General features: G+C 49.1%; 1 protein-coding gene across 1 annotated transcript in view; it reads left to right on the top strand.

The window, feature by feature from the left end:
* LOC142760412 (uncharacterized) overlaps positions 1 to 19,734 on the top strand; it is a gene marked incomplete at its 5' end in the record, with an annotated part of 46,995 nt that extends 27,261 nt beyond the window's left edge. Inside the window, 7 exon segments of the mRNA XM_075863596.1 lie at positions 11,082 to 11,141; positions 15,029 to 15,786; positions 16,122 to 16,248; positions 16,527 to 16,978; positions 17,033 to 17,483; positions 17,486 to 18,169; positions 19,028 to 19,734. Coding sequence (XP_075719711.1) covers positions 11,082 to 11,141; positions 15,029 to 15,786; positions 16,122 to 16,248; positions 16,527 to 16,978; positions 17,033 to 17,483; positions 17,486 to 18,169; positions 19,028 to 19,734 — 3,239 coding nt within the window.
* Between the last annotated feature and the right edge of the window lie 243 nt (positions 19,735 to 19,977).

Below are 19,977 nucleotides of genomic sequence, written 5' to 3'. Positions count from 1 at the left end.
CAGTCAGGTATTAGTTTATATTATGGGAGGTTATTATGGTTATTTTGCTGCTGATAATCCAATATGGTTGATTCCATGAAGCATTGGATAATATACACATACAGAAGAGAAATACATCATATGATCCATATAAATGCTACTACTATAAAGGAACACTAAGGATCGATGCACACGATGCGTATTACGTGCCTTTTTGGAGAGCGGATATGCGTGCAGCACCTCTGCAGAGTAATACAGTACCAGCATATTCAATGAGATTCCAAGAAATCTCATGTACACGGTACGGTATTTTTCGGGACTGAAATTGACCTGTGGTGTATTGTTTAGAATCCGCAGCATGTCATTTTATCTTGCGTTTCCGCTTGCAAATTCTATTTGTCTAGTGCAGAGGAAAATCCCACCAAAATTTCTCAGCATGAAAAGGCACCGAAAAACGAATCAAATGGGAGAAAACGCACCGAAAAACGCATCACCTTCAGGTGTGTTTTTTTCCAGAGGTTTTGCTGTGTGTTTCCCACAGTAAAATACACAACGTGTGCATGTAGCCTAAAGATAAAAAATACATAAAAATCAAAACAATCCACTTGCTCCTGTTTTGCCTGAGAAATTCTTCTGTGTGGGTCCTAGAGTAGCCATTTTCCCCCATCCCTTACTAAGCCACACCCCTCAGCCGTCGGCCAGCGAAAATGGAAGAGATTGGAAGGAACATGAAGAGGTTGTCGATGTTGCTGAGAAACCCAGCGATCAGATGTAATCTATGAAAGGCTTTATTTCGCTGCAGTGCCACCACAGGGTTAAAGGGTAACTAAACGTTTGAAAAACTTCTGTCTTAGTGACATGTCAGAAGTTTAAATTGGTGGGGGTCCGAGCACTGAGATCTGCACCAATTGCTCAAATGAAGCAGCAGAAGCCCTCGTGTGAGTGCTCAGCTGCTTTGTGTCTGTTCGGATTTCTCAGGAAAGCCGATGTATCGAAGTACGGGCTCATAGACATTTTTCTCGAGTCTGTACTCCGATACATTCATTTCCGGAAAAAGCCGAACAGATACGAATCGGCTGAGCGCTCACATGAGCACTTCTGCTGCTTCGTTTAAGCGATTGGTGGGGGTCTCAGTGCTTGGACCCTTTCACAGCCATACAAAATCTGAGCAGCATTTTGATATTTGTCACTATTGAATTTGCTGGTCATTAAAGGGCCATACCCTAGTAGATAACTGACACAATGGGAATTATGTTCCTTATAGAAAATCACTCCCACTTTTGTAGATGTCATTAGTGCATTGTTGCATTTGTATATTCTCATAAACCTACCGTTAAATCAGGTGCGACCGAATAAAAATATAAAGCAAGTCCTAAACCTGTAACACCTAATAAAACACTTTTTAATAAAAGGGAACTGACTGTTTAAGCAACATGACCAATACTTCTTAATTACTTTAAAGAAAAGCCCACATTGGCGCAACAGCGGGAATCATCTCACGATAAATAGGAGAGGCAGGAAAGTGAGAGGTGTACACTCCCCTGGCGGTATATACAGGGGACACGACAACCTGGTAGTCAAAAAGATGTCTATATAGTCCAAGTGCTGGTTCGGGGGACTACTAGCCACTAGTGTCCCAGGCAGAGAATAATCAGTATCGAATGCTGAGATGCACTAGGATATTTTGAGTGCAAGACGGTGAAAAATTACCCTTTACAAAGGCGCTGTTTCCTTTGCGATATTAAGGATGATCCTCTGGAGTCATGCAAATGTTAACCTTTTATTAATATCGTAACATGCAACATGCTTCAGAGCCGAACCGGCTCCTTCATCGACATTTGACTTATACTTATGTCATAGACGGGAAGCGGGAGTATGGAGCAGGGTCACGGCTCCATCAGCTAAGCTGTTAGAAAGAGAGAGGCAGCCCCCTCTGACAGCCCATCGGGTGCAGATCGTCATCATGGCAGCCTGGGGGCCAAATGAAGGCCTCCAGGTCTGCCATCTTTGTACTTCTATTAAGCTCTGCCTGCGACAGCGTTTAATAGAATCCTATGAAAATCATATTTTACTGCAATACGTTATTATCAGTGGCGTAACTACCACCGTAGCAGCCGTAGCGACTGCTACGGGGCCCGCGGCATGAGGGGGCCCATGTCGCCCGCCGGTACGGGTCCCCACCATGGCCGAAGGCTCCGCTAGCAGCCGCTATGGCTGCTACAGCGGGACGCCACTGAACACTACGGCAGAGCAGGGAGGTATCTCCCCGCTCTGCCATTAAACAACAGACATGTATCCCCTCTCCACAGGATAGGGGATACATGTGTGATCGCTGGCATTGATAGGGAGAACGGGGGGACTGAAAGTCCCCTGAAGTTCTCCATCACAAACCTCGGACTTCCGGGGTCTGTGTCTGCAGCTCCGTAGAAATGAATGGAGCGCCGGTCGCGCTTGTGCGCATGCGTGACCAGCGCTCCTTTCATTTATATTGAGCTGCCGACACGGACGCCGGAAGTCGGAGGTTAGTCATGGAGAACTTCAGGGGACTTTCAGTCCCCCGTTCTCCCTATCGCTGCCACCGATCACACAAGTATCCCCTATCCGTGTGGATAGGGGATGCATGTTATTTGTAGGACACACTATAGGTCGCATTTTTTTTTTGGGGGGGGGGCTGTATGGCGTTCCCTACAGGGGGGGGGCGCTGTATGGCGTTCCCTGCAGGGGGGCGCTGTATGGCGTTCCCTGCAGGGGGGGGCGCTGTATGGCGTTCCCTGCAGGGGGGGGCGCTGTATGGCATTCCATGCAGGGGGGGCGCTGTATGGCCTTCCCTGCAGGGGGGGGCGCTGTATGGCGTTCCCTGCAGGGGGGGCGCTGTATGGCGTTCCCTGCAGGGGGGGGCGCTGTATGACGTTCCCTGCAGGGGGGGGGGCGCTATATGGCGTTCCCTGCAGGGGGGTCGCTGTATGGCGTTCCCTACAGGGGGGCGCTGTATGGCGTTCCCTACAGGGGGGCGCTGTATGGCGTTCCCTACAGGGGGGGCACTGTATGGCGTTACCTACAGGGGGGGCACTGTATGGCGTTACCTACAGGGGGGGCTGTTTGGCGTTCCCTACAGGGGGGGCTGTATGGCGTTCCCTACAGGGGGGGCTGTATGGCGTTCTCTACAGGGGGGCTCTATGGCGTTCTCTACAGTGGGGGCTGTATGGCGTTAGCACCATACAGCCCCCTCTGTGGATAACGCCATACAGTCCCCCTGTAGATAAAGCCACACAGTCCCCCCTGTAGATAATGCCACACAGTCCCCCCTGTGGATAACGCCACACAGTCCCCCTGTAGATAAAGCCACACAGTCCCCCCTGTAGATAATGCCACACAGTCCCCCTGTAGATAACGCCACACAGTCTCCCCTGTAGATAACGCCACACAGTCTCCCCTGGAGATAACGCCACACAGTCTCCCCTGTAGATAACGCCACACAGTCCCCCCTGTAGATAACGCCACACAGTCCCCCCTGTAGATAACGCCACACAGTCACCCCTGTAGATAATGCCACACAGTCCCCCTGTAGATAACGCCACACAAACTCCCCTGTAGATAACGCCACACAGTCCCCCCTGTAGATAACGCCACACAGTCCCCCCTGTAGATAACGCCACACAGTCCCCCCTGTAGATAACGCCACACAGTCCCCCCTGTAGATAACGCCATACAGTCCCCCTCTGTACATAACGCCATACAGTCCCCCCTGTAGATAACACCACACAGTCCCCCCTGTAGATAACGCCACACAGTCTACAGGGGGGGCTGTATGGCGTTATCTACAGGGGGGGCTGTATGGCGTTATCTACTAGGGGGCGCTTTATGGCGTTATCTACAGGGGGGCTGTAAAAAAGGCACTATCTACAAGGGGGGGGGGGGGTTGTGTGACACCCAGGGGAGGGGGGCCCCAGTCAAAAGTTTGCTATGGGGCCCAGTCTTTCCTAGTTACGCCCCTGGTTATTATTGCACTATATAATGCAAACGATCCAATGATCACTGGTTCAAGTCCCCTACGGGGACTAATAAAAAAAAGTAAAAAAACAGTAAACGTTTTTTTATGTATAAAAAATTATTAAAAGTTAAAAAAAGCCATGTAAAAAATAAATTATAAAAACACAGCTGGTATTATCACCATCTGTAAAAGTCAGAACTGTTAGGGCATGCCCAGGCGTGGCGTATCTCTTCCGCCTCTGTCCGCATCAATGCCGCACAGAATCTGCATTGCAGATTCTGTTGCGGCTTTGCTTAAAATGGGCATTAAGTTGATGCGGACTAGCCGTTGCATATTGAGGGGAAGAGGGCTTCCCTTTTCTCTATCAGTGCAGGATAGAGAGAAGTTACAGTCCTTTCCCTAGTAAAAGTAAAAAGAAATTCATACTTATCCGGCCGTTGTCATGGTGACGCGTCCCTCTTTCGCCATCCAGCCCGACCTCCCTGGATGACGCGGCAGTCCATGTGACCGCTGCAGCCTGTGATTGGCTGCAGCCGTCACTTGGACTGAAACGTCATCCGGGGAGGCCGGACTGGAGGAAGAAGCAGGGAGTTCTCGGTAAGTATGAACTTCTATTTTTTTTACAGGTTGATGTATATTGTGATCGGAAGTCACTGTCCAGGGTGCTGAAACAGTTACTGCCGATCGTTTAACTCTTTCAGCACCCTGGACAGTGACTATTTACTGACGTCGCCTAGCAACGCTCCCGTAATTACGGGTGCACACACGTAGTCACCCATAATTACGGGAGCCCCATTGACTTCCTCAGTCTGGCTGTAGACCTAGAAATACATAGGTCCAGATAGAATGAAGAAATGTCATGTTAGTAAAACCAATACGCTCCGCAGCACACATAACATCTGCGGACTTCATTGCGGAATTTTTACTCTCCATTGAAGTCAATGGGGAAATTCCGCAATGAGTCCGCAACAAGTCCGCGACACGTCCGCAACAACCATTGTATGCTGCGGACACCAAATTCCGCACCGCAGCCTATGCTCCGCAGCGGAATTGTCCGCAACGTGTAAACGAACCCTACTAAAAAGCTGTGGAAGGCAATGGAGAAACGTGTACGCTGCGGATTTACGCTGCGGAGTGTCCGCAGCGGAATTCCAGAGCAATTCCGCCACGTCTGGTCATGCCCTTACAATTTCACGTTAATTAATCCACAGGGTGAACGCTGTAAAAAGACAAAAATGCCAGAATAACTGGTTTTGGTCACCTCATGTCCCACAAAAAAATGGAAAAAAAGTGATCAAAAGATTTATGTACCCTACATTGGTCCCAATAAAAACTATAGCTCGCTTCGCAAATAACAAGCCCTCACATTGTTTCATTGATGGAAAAATAAAAAAGTTATGGCTCTCATAACATAGCAACACAAAAAAATTTTTTCTTAACAATACGTTTTTTCTTTATCCAAGTAGAAAAACATTAAAAACAACATAGGTTTGCTATTGCTGTAATTGTACCACAAAATAAAGTTAACATGTCGTTTTTATTGCATAGTGAACACCGTAAAAACTAAACCCAAAAAACAGCGGAGGAATCACTGTTTTTTTTCCATTCCATTTCTACTACATTATATGGTGAAAATTAAGGAAGGAGGGAAAGGAAAAAGCACAAATGAAAATCCGATAAATGGCTGTGGCGGGAAGGGGTTTATTTGCAATAGTAGAAAAAAATACATATTTGGTATCGCCGTAATCTTACTGGCCCATAGAATAAAGGTAACATATTATTTATGCAGCAGGGTGAATGGCGCAGGTTTAAAATGTTGTAATATGCAACAGAGATTAAAAAATAAATAAAAAATACACAAATTAATTATCGCTATACTTATAACAAGCCGCAAAATATAGTTATTTTTGTCGCACAAAGAATATCGTAAAGAATAAATCAAAAAAATAAAATAAAAAAATACAATTTGTTTTGCAAAAAACAAGCCCTTATATGGCTACGTAAACAGAAAAACTAAAAAGTTATGGCCCACGGAACGTAGTGATAAAAAAATAAAATAATTACTGCATCCCTCTTAGTGACCGCCAATACGCCTTTTCATGGCGGCTACTAAGGGGTCTTAGACTAGGCCGCCGCCGCTTTTTCACGGCAGCCTAGTCTAAGTCCTGATGACTGCCGGGATCTTGCTCCAACGGTAGCCATCGAAGTTTACTTAGATCGGGGCCGTTTAACCCCTTAAATGCTGCGGTTAATAGCGACCACGGCATTCAAGTCATTTACAGAGAGAGGGAGCTCCCTCTGTCACCCGCAAATGCAATACTGACTATACCAAAGCATTATATCTGCGATCAAAAGATCTAGTGGGACTAAAAAAAATAAGTAATAAATGTTAAATAACAATTATTAATAAAGATTACAGTAAATAAAACAACAAACCATTTTTTCCATTTAAAAGGGGTTTTATTTATTAAAGATGTAAAAAAGAAATAAAAGTACACATATATTGGATCGCCACGACCGTAATGACCCAAACAATAAAGTTAACATGAAATTTAAACTGCAAGGGGAACACCGTAAAAAAAAAACGGAAAAAATGATGGCGGAATTGCTATTTTTTTCCATTGCCCCCCAAAAAGGTGATAAGAAAAGATAAGTCCCATTTACCCAGAAGCGTAGCTAGTTTCTCTAGCACCCGGGGCAAAGATTCAGTTTGCCCCCCCCACCGAACCACTTTCCCGACATATCCTTCTCCCTCGCAATGTTTGTTTCCCCTAACAATCAATGAGGTGTCACATTTTTTTTATGTAACTCGAGCATAAAGCCATTTGTACATTTTACAAGCAATACTGTTCTATATACAACACCAGAACCAAAGCTCATTACATATATACAACACCAGAACAAAGCTAATTACATATATACAGCACCAGAACAAGCTCATTTCATATATACAACACCAGAACAAGCTCATTACATATATACAACACCAGAACCAAGCTCATTACATATATACAGCACCAAAACAAAGCTCATTACATATATACAGCACCAGAACAAAGCTAATTACATATATACAGCACCAGAACAAGCTCATTTCATATATACAACACCAGAACAAGCTCATTACATATATACAACACCAGAACCAAGCTCATTACATATATACAGCACCAAAACAAAGCTCATTACATATATACAGCACCAGAACAAAGCTCAGTGCATTTATACAGCATCAGAATCAAGATCAGTACATATATAAAGTGTCAGAACCAAGCTCAGTACATAAATACAGTGCCAGAACCATGCTCAGTACATATATACAGCATCAGAACCAAGCTCAGTAAATATATACAGTGCCAGAACCAAGCTCAGTACATATATACAGTGCCAGAACAAAGCTTAGTACATAAATACAACACCAGCACAAATACAGCTCAATTAATTGCAACCCCTGCAGTATAGGTTTGCACTAAATTGTATACAGCTCCCAGCTTGGCCCAAACAATGTTAACGATATGCTGGGAGTGGCTGTTTCACACAAAAAAACATACCACCCATCATCTTGCAGCAGATCATACAGTGACTACAGTAGATTAGAGGCAGAATAAACATTTACATTAAGTAACTCACCAGTGACGATCTCAGATTCTAGTTGTTCTTTTTCACTTTTATTCCCCATCTGGTCCAGACCTCTATGATGACTTCTCCCGGCCACAGCCCATTTCTGCAGTTTGCAACTCCATGTCTCCAGCTTCTTACTGTTCAAACATTTCTGCACCTATAAACAAAGATAAAGTTATCATGGTGCCAGACACTGCACACCTAAATATAATAGCACCATACACTGCACCTGATTATAATAGCACCATACACTGCACCTCTAATTATAATAGCACCATACATTGTGTCCCACACACACACACGCACACACACACACCGTGCCCCCTGTAGATAGTGCCCTCCATAGAGCCCCCTGTAGATAGTGCTCTACATAGAACTTCCTGTAGATAGTGATCCCGTAGAGCCCCTGTAGATAGTGCCCCACATACAGCCCCATGTAGATAGTGTCCCACATATAGCCACCCCTGTAGATAGTGCCCACATATAGCCCCCTGTAGTGTCCCATATATAGCCACCACTGTAGATATTGCCCCACATATAGCCCCCTCTGAAAATAGTGCCCCACATGTAGCCCCCCTTGTAGATAGTGCCCCATATATAGCTTCCCTGTAGATAGTGCTCCACATATAGCCTACCCCTGCATATAGTGTCCAACATATAGCCCATCCCTGTAGATAGTGCCCTACATATATCTCCCCTTATAAATAGTGCTCCACATACAGCCCACCCCTGTATATAGTGCCAAACATATAGCTCCCCTATAGTGCTCCACATATAGCCCACCCCCGTATATAGTGCCTCACTAACAGCTCCCCATATAGTGCTCCACATATAGCCCACCCCTGCATATGGCCAACCCCTGTATATAGTGCCTCACATATAGCTCCCCATATAGTGCTCCGCATATAGCCCACCCCTGTATATAGCCCCCTCTGTAGATAGAGCTGACCTCTGTATATAGCCCCCCTGTAGATAGAGCTGACCTCTGTAGATAAAGCCCCCCCTGTAGATAATATCACTCACATTTTTATTAGAATAAAAAAAAAAACTTGACACACTCCTGCTCCCACGCCGTCCAGTGGCAATGTAGACCTGATATCTTCTGAGCAGGTCTGCTGGAGTTACATCCTCACGCTGCTTGCGTCGTTGAAAGGCGCTGATTGACATGGTAAGTCATTCTGCTCTGCCAATCAGTTGCTTTCATAGACGCAAGCATCGCGCCGCTTGCGTCTATGAAAGGCCGTGATTGGCAGGGCACTATGACTTGCCCTGTCAATCAGCGCCTTTCAACAATGCAAGCGGCGCAAAGAAGTAACCACATCGCTTGAGTCGTTGAAAGGCGCTGAATAGCCGGGCACAGAACGTACCCATCCATTCATCTCCTACAGTGCAGGAGGGGATGCTGGTGACATTGGCGCCGCCACCCCTCTTAGAGAGGTAGTAGGGCGCTGTCATGGATAGTGAAGTCCTGGCAACCCCCCCACTTTCCCCCTTAGTTGCGTCTGGTGCACATGCCCCGCCTGTCCCCCCTAGCTACGCCCCTGCATGTACCCCCAAAAAGTACCACAAAAAACATGCCCACATATTACTAAATTGACGGAAAATTAAAAAGTGACGATGCAAAAACAAATAATTTCAGTTCAAATGTGTTTTTATTGTGCAAAAGTCGTAAAACATAAAAAACCTATACATATGTGGTATCACCGTAATCGTACTGACCCATAGAATAAAGGTAACATGTTATTTATGCCGCACGGTAAACAGCATAGAACTATGGCGGAATTGCTGGGTTTTTTTTCTATTCCCCTCCAATAAAAGTTAATCAAAAAATTATATGTACCCGAAATGGTGCCATTAAAAATTACAAATGACTTGTTTGCTCCATCGTTAAATAATTATTTAATTATTTAATTATTAAAAAATACAACTAATTCCACAAAAAAAAAGTCCTCGGCTATGTCGATGCAAAAATAAAAATGTTATAGCTCTTCAAATGCGACGATGGAAAAACGAAAAAAATAGCTTGGAAATTAAGGCCTAAATAGGCTGGTCACTAAGGAGTTAAAGGCCAAAATAACTGTTTCATGAAAGAATAAAGGACTTGAGATGAGCAAACCTATTATCACATTAGGTCCAAATTTCCCAAAAGCTTAAAATTCGTCAAAATGTGAAAGTTTTGGTGTTCGCAGCGCAAGAATTGTCAAAATGGTGGCCACCGGTGAGCGCTCTCCGCCAATTTGCCAATTATATAAAAAAAAGAGGGGAGAAGAGGATTATTAAAAAAAAAACAAAAAACTAAACATACTCACCACCTTCCCTGGTCTCCAGACGTGTCCCTGCCGGAAAGTGAGATGACGTAGCTGTGATCGCTGCAGCCAATCCCAGGCCGCAGTGATCACATGGGACAGCTACGTCATCTCACCTGCCGGTAGCGACGTGTCGCTACTGTAGTACAGCGTATGTGTTGAGTGTGATTGTTCTTATTTTTGTGAAATCGCATGTACCCTGATTGCCTTGTTTGACCCTCTGATGTTTTCAAGGACTGTAACCAACTTAGATTCAGTCCTAGAAGACGTTAAATAGTCTGATAGGCCTATCGGGGGACCTGCGATACGCAAAACGAATTTAGACCGAAACGAACGGCCGATTTAAAAGTAAATTCGCTTATCACTATTAAGGACTCTGCACTGCAAGGCAGCAATGCTAACCAATCTGCACTGTGATATTGTAAATACTTATTATTAACACTATAGCAGGAGATGTCACTTCTGGTCATATTTGTGACATCATCAGATAAAGTACAGGAGGCCATTGTTACCTCACTGCATGATGTCATAATGACTGTGACTCTATAAGAACTGGGGTTTAGGGGGGGGCGACTGCTCAGTCCAGGATATGAAGATAAACAGACACAAGATACTTCACCATGAGGATCTCACAGGGAATAGCGGAAGCTTCTGATGTTTGTGAAGTCACCAGTCGGAATCCGGAACACTGGAAGAGGAGAACTTCATGCACGAGACGCATGGCAGGGGAAGAACAACAGGAAAACCGGGGGCTTATATACACGGTGATAGGAGGTTCAGTCATTTACTTTCAGGTTTTGGGACCAAGAAGAAAAACAGTAATGTGGAGGAAAATCTGCCACCATGATGCCAGCAGTCTCCAAACATTGAAGGTATGTACATAATATATATGTTCATTTAATCTGAAAATGTGGGATATTTGAGAATTTGGGGGTTTGTTATACAATATGGCCCATATTTACTGGGTAGTTTATGTCAGTTTATTTTGTAAGTTAACCAAATAAAGTTGCAAACGGTGACATGCAAGAAATTTGGTGTAAAATGTATCTTCTCTCGTCACTTGACAAATTTAAAAAGTGACTAAAAAGTGGGCGTGGTCTCCAAGGAGACATAGATTAAGTCCCATTTATTAAAGTAAACTATGTTAAAATGGCACAAATTTTGCCCTTATTATTTTATTGCAGGGAGGAGATCTGGACGAGCGGCTGAAGATGAAGTTGAGAACTGTGAGATTGATCAAAATCGTATGTAACGTGACAATTCTATTTATAATTCTATATTTGGTGCCTTCCGATGTCATAATACACTGATTATACAGGTCAAGGCAAATACATGGAATTAGAGATGAGCGAATCGGGACAACCGACCCGGTTTCGGTCCGAACATCGCGAAAAGTTCGCTTCGCAGCGAATCCGTACTTCACCGGGTACAGCCGAACACGTTTTGACCGAACCTGGGCGGGCAGAAAAAACATTACAAAAATATTATACTAATCGGCAGCCACTTGTCTCTATCAATCACTGATAGAGAAAATAGGCTGCTGATTAAAAATAAAATAAAAAGCATTTCATGCGTACCTGGTCGTTGTCTTGGTGACGAGTCCCTCTTCTTCCTCCAGTCCGACCTTCTTTCCTGTGATTGGCTGCAGCGGCCGCGGCAGCCTGTGACTGGCTGTAGCGGCCGCGGCAGCCTGTGATTGGCGGGAGTTTGGCGTGAGTACGAATGGCTTTGGTGCTGTGCACCCATTTCTCTCCTTCTCAGCATTTAAATCAGGGGTCTCAAGCACGTGGCCCGCGGGCCGCATGCGGCCCCTGGGGCTGTCATCTGCGGCCCGCGGGACACAGAGCCGCTAGTATCGGCTCTGCTCCGAGACTCTGCAATTCCCTGACATCGTTGTCCACATACGAACAGCGATGTCTGGGGTTTCCCCAGAGCCGGAGTCCCGGGCAGAGCGCTAGCGTACAGGCTCTGCTCCGGGACTCGGTGGAATTCCCTGACATAGCTGCCCATATATGGACAGTGTGGGGAAGCCCCAGACATCCCCCAGACATCTGCTACCTTTCATGACAACCCTCTCTCTCCTCAGTCGGTGGTCCGAACGGAGGACCCCCTAGGACGCAACTGAACTGGCGGGCTGACGCTAAGGTTTACACGAAGTCCAGCTAATAGTCCGATAAAGTTCCGTCAACCCGGGCCATTCCTTCTGCCTGCTCCTGTTCCAGCAAGATTCATCAACAACAATTCCATGCTGCTGATTAAAAATAAAATAAAAAGCATTTCATACGTACCCGGTCATTGTCTTGGTGACGAGTCCCTCTTCTTCCTCCAGTCCGACCTTTCCCGCCGCGGCAGCCTGTGATTGGCTGTAGCGGCAGCCTGTGATTGGCGGGAGTTTGGCGTGAGTACGAATGGCTTTGGTGCTGTGCACCCATTTCTCTCCTTCTCAGCATTTAAATCAGGGGCTCAAGCACGCGGCCCGCGGGCCGCATGCGGCCCCTGGGGCTGTCATCTGCGGCCCGCGGGACACAGAGAAGCTAGTATCGGCTCTGCTCCGAGACTCTGGAATTCCCTGACATCGTTGTCCACATACGAACAGCGATGTCTGGGGCTTCCCCAGAGCCAGAGTCCCGGGCAGAGCGCTAGTACAGGCTCTGCTCCGGGACTCGGTGGAATTCCCTGACATAGCTGCCCATATATGGACAGTGTGTCAGGGTCTTCCCCAGAGCGGAGTCCCGGGCAGAGCGCTAGTATCGGCTCTGCTCCAGGACGCTGCGTAATTCCCTGACATAGCTGCCCATATATGGACAGTGTGTCAGGGTCTTCCCCAGAGCGGAGTCCCGGGCAGAGCGCTAGTATCGGCTCTGCTCCGGGACTCTGTGGAATTCCCTGACATCGCTGTCCACATATGAACAGCGATGTCTGGGGCTTCCCCAGAGCCGGAGTCCCGGGCAGAGCGCTAGTAGGCTCTTCCTGGGACTCCAGCTGGGCTCCTAACATGCCTGGGACTCCTGCTCTGGGGAAGCCCCTGACATCATTGTCGATGTATGGACAGCGATGTCAGAGGCTTTCTCAGAGTCCCGGAGCAGAGCCGATAATAGCGCTCTGCCCGGGACTCCGCTCTGGGGAAGACCCTGACACACTGTCCATATAGGGGCAGCGATGTCAGGGAATTCCACAGAGTCCCGGAGCAGAGCCTGTACTAGCGCTCTGTCCGGGACTCCGGCTCTGGGGAAGCCCCAGACATCGCTGTTCATATGTGGACAGCGATGTCAGGGAATTCCGCAGCGCCCCGGAGCGGAGCCGATACTAGCGCTCTGCCCGGGACTACGGCTCTGGGGAAGCCCCAAACATCGCTGCTCGTATGTGGACAACGATGTCAGGGAATTACAGAGTCTCGGAGCAGAGCCGATACTAGCGGCTCTGTGTCCCGCGTGTAAGGGTGCACTCGTACTTACCTCTCCCTGGGGGGCCAACGCAGGAATACGGGCTTGTCGAGCGGCTCAGAAGTCGGCTCGGGACGAAGGAGCGTCTTAGGCGTCATGGCAACGGCCGCACTGCCGACAGCCATGACGCATGCGCCCAACGGCAAACAGGGCGAAGTCTCGCGCTGTGGGACTTGGAGGAGGAGAGAAGAGGAGGGACACGGCCGGATGACAGGGAGCGCGGCAAGCGAGGGGGGCGGAGCAAGCGAGTGGCGCGAAAAAGGAGTAGGACGGAGAGGTGACAAGAGACAAGAGGAGAGGTTTAAGAGAGCAGGTGTCTGGACCGGAGAGAGAGACCGCCGAACACGGGTCCGGACAGGGAAAATGAGCTGCAAGGAAGGTCGCAGGGAGAGAGGAGGCAGAAGCCTGACAGCACGTGGACTCCCCACTGCAGCCTTGGAGACAGAGGACAAAAGAACAGCACGGGTGTTGCTGCTACAACCCTTCAGAAGGACAGAGGACCTGCCGGAGCACAAGGAGTGTGCCAACAGCCACAGGTACCGTGCCCAGACCTTAAGACCCCTGACAAAGAGCTAGAGTCCCGTCTTAAAGAAAGTACCCTTGTCCTAGTCAGTGACTGTTTCCTGGAGTGACGTCCCTCGCTAACTACTGCCACCGTACGCCCAGAAGACTAGTCCCAAAAGGGACAAACAACTCATCCTGAGCTAGGCCCAAAGGCAGGGCGGACTTGCTAGCTTATTAACCGCGCCAGTGTCCCTGCGTGTCCTCCAGAGTAAACACTGCATGTAACCCTTGCATGGAACTGTTGTTGATAAAGCACCGCATGTAACCCTTGCATGGAACTGTTGTTGACAAAGTACCGCCTGTAATACTTGCATGGAATTGTTGTTGATGAATCTTGCTGGAACAGGAGCAGGCAGTAGGAACGGCCCGGGTTGACGGAACTTTATCGGACTATTAGTAGGACTTCGTGTAAACCTTAGCATTAGCCCGCCAGTTCAGTTGCGTCCTAGGGGGTCCTCCGTTCGGACCACCGACTGAGGAGAAAGAGGGTTGTCATGAAAGGTAGCGGATGTCTGGGGGATGTCTGGGGCTTCCCCACACTGTCCATATATGAGCAGCTATGTCAGGGAATTCCACCGAGTCCCCGAGCAGAGCCTGTACGCTAGCGCTCTGCCCGGGACTCCGGCTCTGGGGAAACCCCAGACATCGATGTTCGTATGTGGACAACGATGTCAGGGAATTCCATAGTCTCGGAGCAGAGCCGATACTAGCGGCTCTGTGTCCCGCGGGCCGCAGATGACCGCCCCAGGGGCTGATGACAGCCCCAGCGATAGCTCCGCAAGGACCCGTGACGATGCTAGTAGGTACGTTAGTCACTGATTCCCACGACGCGACCCGTGGGCCGAGAGTGTGACTCTTACCCTAGGGTAGGCTGCCAGTAGCAAGTAGCTCCCGCCGTGACTGACCGCGGCGTGTCCCTAGCCAAGCCGGCAACGTGGGGTTAGGCACAACCTCTCTCCGGGGGACTTCCAGCGGGATCGAAGTCCTCAACCTCAGAATTCCTGTCTGCTCCATAGAAGAAGATTTACTGTTATCTGCTCGCTGAAGTAAAGAAGTATAAAAGAAGGTGTGTCTCTGTCATTTCGTAGCGACAGCGGTAGTTCCTCCTACATAAAATTGCCTAGTCGGCAGGATCCGAAACCTCGCCGCGATGGAACCGTCCAGCAGCGGGACATTACCGCCGACCCCGACTGTCATGATACCCATGGGGGCAGCCCTAATGAACATTCCCAAGTTTGACGGGAAGAGTGTATCGATCGCGGACTGGACGGAACGAGTTCGTACTGAGGCCCGGTTATTCCAGGTACCGGTGACCCACCAAGCCGACCTGGCCTTCAACTCACTCAAAGGGGACGCGAGACAAGCTGTCTTGGTTTTACCGCTAGAACACAATGACACTCTAGAAGCAATCATCAGCCAATTGGAATCCCTCTATGGAGATGTCACCTCAGCCGCCGACCTCCGGAAGAAATTTTATACCAGGGTACAGAGGAACGGGGAATCACTCCAGCAATTTGCGGTAGGATTACAAGGAATGTGGAGTCGACTAGTACGGAAGGATCCCGCGGGGTGCGCAGCCTTAACAGAGCCGGACCGAATAGTGCGAGACCAGTTTGTATCCGGACTAGACAGCCGAAACCTGAGGCGCGCCGTAAGAGACCTCGTCCGGGTAACCCCCGCCGCCACGATGAGTGAGGTGTTACGAGAAGCGCTCAAAGTTCATCGAGAGGAGTTGGGAGAAGCGAGTAAGGCCCTGCAAAAAGTGGGTGCACCCGAGCCATCTGCAAGGGAGACCGGACGGCCAGAAGCGGTGTTCATAGAATTCACCCGGGATGTCAAGGAGGCTATTCGGGAATTGAAGACCGATGTCGCTCAATTAAGAGTAATGGCCGATCGACAGGAACATCTTTCTAGTCCACCCCGATCGACACAAGGAGGGCCTCGACGCTGTTGGCAGTGTGATCAGCTGGGTCATTTCGCCAGAGATTGCAGGATGAGACGCTACCCAAGACGGGAACAGCCACCTTTAAACTAAGGTACCCCCTCGCTGAGGGCCAAGCAGCGGGCATTCCATCGACGGACCCAAAAGAAAGGGTGGAACTTTTGACAGGAATATGCCCCGTAGTTACAGCCATGATCGGGGAGGTTAACGTTCCTTGCCTTATCGACACTGGGTCGGAGGTAACCACCATGACTTATCAGTTGTTCCATGAATAGTTCCAAGGTCGACAGACTCTAGAAGCCCCTTGGATTGAACGTACGGCGGCTAATAGCCTTCCAATTCCCATTGCCGGTGTTACGTGGTTAGAATTAGAAGTATTTAATCGTAATTTTCCCCGTGCTGGTATTGTGGTAGTACATAATTGTGCAAGGCCGGGTATGCCTGTTATAATTGGCATGAATGTGTTGCAGGAATTACATGGTATGATGTTCAACGAGACGAGCGGTGCCCGGTGAGAGGAGCTGGCAACCGATCAGACCGCCCGGCAAGCTTTGTTTCAGGTGCATCAAATCTGCCAACGACAGGCTGACTTGAAGACGCTACAGGGCAGGTGAGGGCTCCAGGTAAGGCAGTGCTGCAAGTACCACCTCTACAGGAAGTCGCCATTCCCCTCTCCGTAGGGACTCATCATTGCTTAAAGGATGCCATGGTCATGGTGGAACCCATGCGAAGTCTCAAGAGTACGCCACCCTGGGTGGTAGGAAGAACGGTGTGTCGGATAACCAAAGGAATGGCGACCGTCAGAGTGCTGAATCCGACCCAAGGGGTGATCGAGATACCGGCCGGCACGGTGCTAGCTAATGTTGAGATGGTGAGGCCCGAGGACGTGACGGACCCAGACATGGCCGAAACGTTAAAAGAGACATCGTTGAGAGATGAAGGGAGTGAGGCCAACGTGAACGAGCAGACTGATCGACTGTGGCGCCAACTCGAACTGGACGGAATAGCCCCGGATACCAAGTCAGAGGAGCAACTGAGGACGCTTCTGCAACGCTTCGGCTGGGTTTTCGCTCAGCATGAAGAGGACTTTGGGTGCACCACTACCATCAAACATGGGATTCACACGGGGGCGGCGCCGCCCATCAGAGAGTGATATCGCAATATACCCCCCGCGCTGTATCGAGAGGTAAAAGAGCTCCTCTAGAAGATGTTAGACGGACAGGTGATTCGAGAGAGTCAGAGCCCATGGGCAGCCCCGATTGTGCTGGTAAGGAAGAAGGATGGGTCACTCCGGTTTTGTGTGGATTACCGCAAGTTGAACGCCTGTACTCATAGGGATGCCTACCCACTGCCCCGAGTGGAAGAATCATTAACCGCCATGCAGGAGGCTCGGTACTACACGACGCTCGATTTAGCAAGTGGGTACTGGCAGGTACCCATGAAGGAAGCGGACAAGGAGAAGACGGCGTTCATCACTCCCTCAGGCTTGTTTGAATTCAATCGGATGCCGTTCGGGCTAACAAATGCGCCCAGTACATTCCAACGGCTAATGGAGCATTGTCTGGGAGATCTAAATTATGAGTCAGTCTTGATCTATTTGGACGATATTGTCATTTTTTCAAAGACCTTCCCAGAACACATCTACAGGTCGTGTTGGAACGATTGGGAAGGTATGGACTCAAACTAAAACCCAGCAAATGCCGACTGGGCCACCAGCAGATCAAATACTTAGGCCATGTCGTGAATGCAACAGGAATTGCACCTGACCCAGATAAGATTAAAGCCATACAGGAGTGGGCCATTCCGCAGAACACCACGGAAGTACGAGCCTATCTCGGGTTGGTCGGTTACTATCGGAGGTACATCCGAGACTTCTCCAAAATTGCAAGTCCTCTGAATCAGCTCCCCTGTGGACAACCCACCCAAAAGAAGGGGAGCCGAAGCCCCAGTGTAGTGGAACAATGGCAGGAGCCACAACAAGCGGCATTCGAAGCATTGAAGGCACGACTGGTGACCGCACCCATCCTCGCTTTTGCAGACTTCGCTCAGCCATTCCAGCTGTACACTGACGCCAGCCTGAAGGGACTGGGAGCAGTCCTGGCCCAACAGCAAGGGGACATGGAACGCGTCATCGCCTATGGTAGTCGTAGTCTGCGACCATCAGAACGCAATCCAACCAATTACAGCTCGTTCAGGCTCGAGCTATTGGACATCGTGTGGGCTGTTACCGAACGGTTTGCCGAATACCTGGTCGGAAGTCAAGTGGAAATTTACACGGATAACAATCCCCTGGCGTATCTTGGAACGGCAAAACTGGGAGCGATGGAACAACGATGGATAGCCCGACTGGCTCGATTCAACTATACCATTCGTTACAAGCCCGGTAAGAACCATAACAACGCAGATGCACTCTCCCGACAGCCGTGTGAGACCCCGGTCGGAGAGGTGGACGAGGAATTAGAAGAAGTAGAGATACCCCCATTACGTGTGGTTCATCCCCCACTGCAGCAGCAGCGGGTAGTGACAGCAATACAAGGGATTGAGATGTATGATAGGGCCGAGTGGAAGAAGCGGCAGCAGCAAGACCAGGATATCCAAACCATCGACAAGTGGGTGCGTCGGCAGGGAAGGCCCACGAAAGCGGAGCGAAGCAGGTTGTCAGCACCAGCTAAAGCATTGGTTCGGCAGTTGGAGCGACTGGAACACCATGATGGAGTATTGTACAGAAGAGTGTGGGTCCCACGGGAATTTCGCGACATATGGCAGTTGGTATTGCCCATCGCCGACATCAAACCCATATGCAAGTGGATGCACGAGAACCGAGGTCATTTCACGGTGCAAAAGACTGTACAGATCATCCGGAATCACTTCTATGCTCCAAACTTGGAAAGAATAATGGAAGATGTCTACAAGGAATGCACGGAGTGTGTCTTGCACAAAGCGACGGAACAGCCGGAGAGGCCCATGACCATCGTGACGGGTGAGCCCCTAGAACTGCTGACGATAGACTTTTTAACAGTCCAAGAAGTTACCTCAGGGAACCGATATGCGTTAGTATGCTTGGACCATTATTCGAAATTTGCCGTGGTGATTCCTACGGGGGACCAGACTGCGACGACTACCGCGGCTGCACTGTGGAAGCATGTCATCCGTCCGTATGGGTGCCCCAGACGCATCTTGTCGGATAAAGGACCGAATTTTGAGTCTGATCTCTTCCAGGAGCTGTGTATCTTACATGGAATTCGGAAATCCAGAACGACCCCATATCACCCCCAAGGGAATGGGGCTTGCGAACGATTCAATCGCACCTTACTCGGCCTACTAAAGACCATCGGGGATGAACGACAGGAACGGTGGCCTGAATATGTGGACGTCCTGGTATGTGTCTATAACAACACTGTGCATCGAACTACCGGGTATGCACCATATCAATTAATGTTTGGCCGACCAAGCCGAGTTCCTTTGGATCTTCTGTTAGAGACGCCGGAGGTGGAAGTCAATCGATCACCGTCACAATGGGTACAGGAACATCAACGACGGTTGAGCGCCACGAAGGGCGAAATGGAGAAAGCTCAGCCCACGGAGAGCTTGCCCCTCGTGGAAGAACGCCAGCAAGCATTTCATACAGGGGATCAGGTGCTGGTGCGGAATCGCAGGGCGGCACGTGGCCGTAAGCTGGAACCCCGATGGGAGAAGAAACCATATGTGGTGGTAAAACGCGTTGACCCCGGGCTTCCTGTGTATGAAGTGAAACCAGAGGGTGACCAGGGACCGAGCAGAAGGCTGCATCGCAACCTATTGCGGCCATGTACCTTTCGGACACCAGAATCCGTCACGTCATCAAGGCAAGAAGAACCGCAGAGTGCTCCGCCGACAAATATTGACTGAGATTGGTGGTTGGTGGTTCCATCAGACGACCTTAGCGTACCCTGGGCGTCACGACCGACAGGGACAGAGAACCCAACGGAGTGCGTGGAAACACCTGCAACGGAAGTGAATCGTGGACTGCGTTACCCCCAGAGGTGTACTCGCAACCCACAACCGGCCTATTTGCAAGACTATGAAGTTTAGTGCAGAGGACTGCACTTGATAACCAAGGGGGAAGTGTAAGGGTGCACTCGTACTTACCTC

The sequence above is a fragment of the Rhinoderma darwinii genome, chromosome 4, assembly GCF_050947455.1.
Source record: "Rhinoderma darwinii isolate aRhiDar2 chromosome 4, aRhiDar2.hap1, whole genome shotgun sequence".
Classification (NCBI taxonomy): Eukaryota; Metazoa; Chordata; class Amphibia; order Anura; family Rhinodermatidae; genus Rhinoderma; species Rhinoderma darwinii.
Note: the sequence above shows the minus strand (reverse complement) of the source record. Positions and strands in the feature narration are given on the sequence as shown.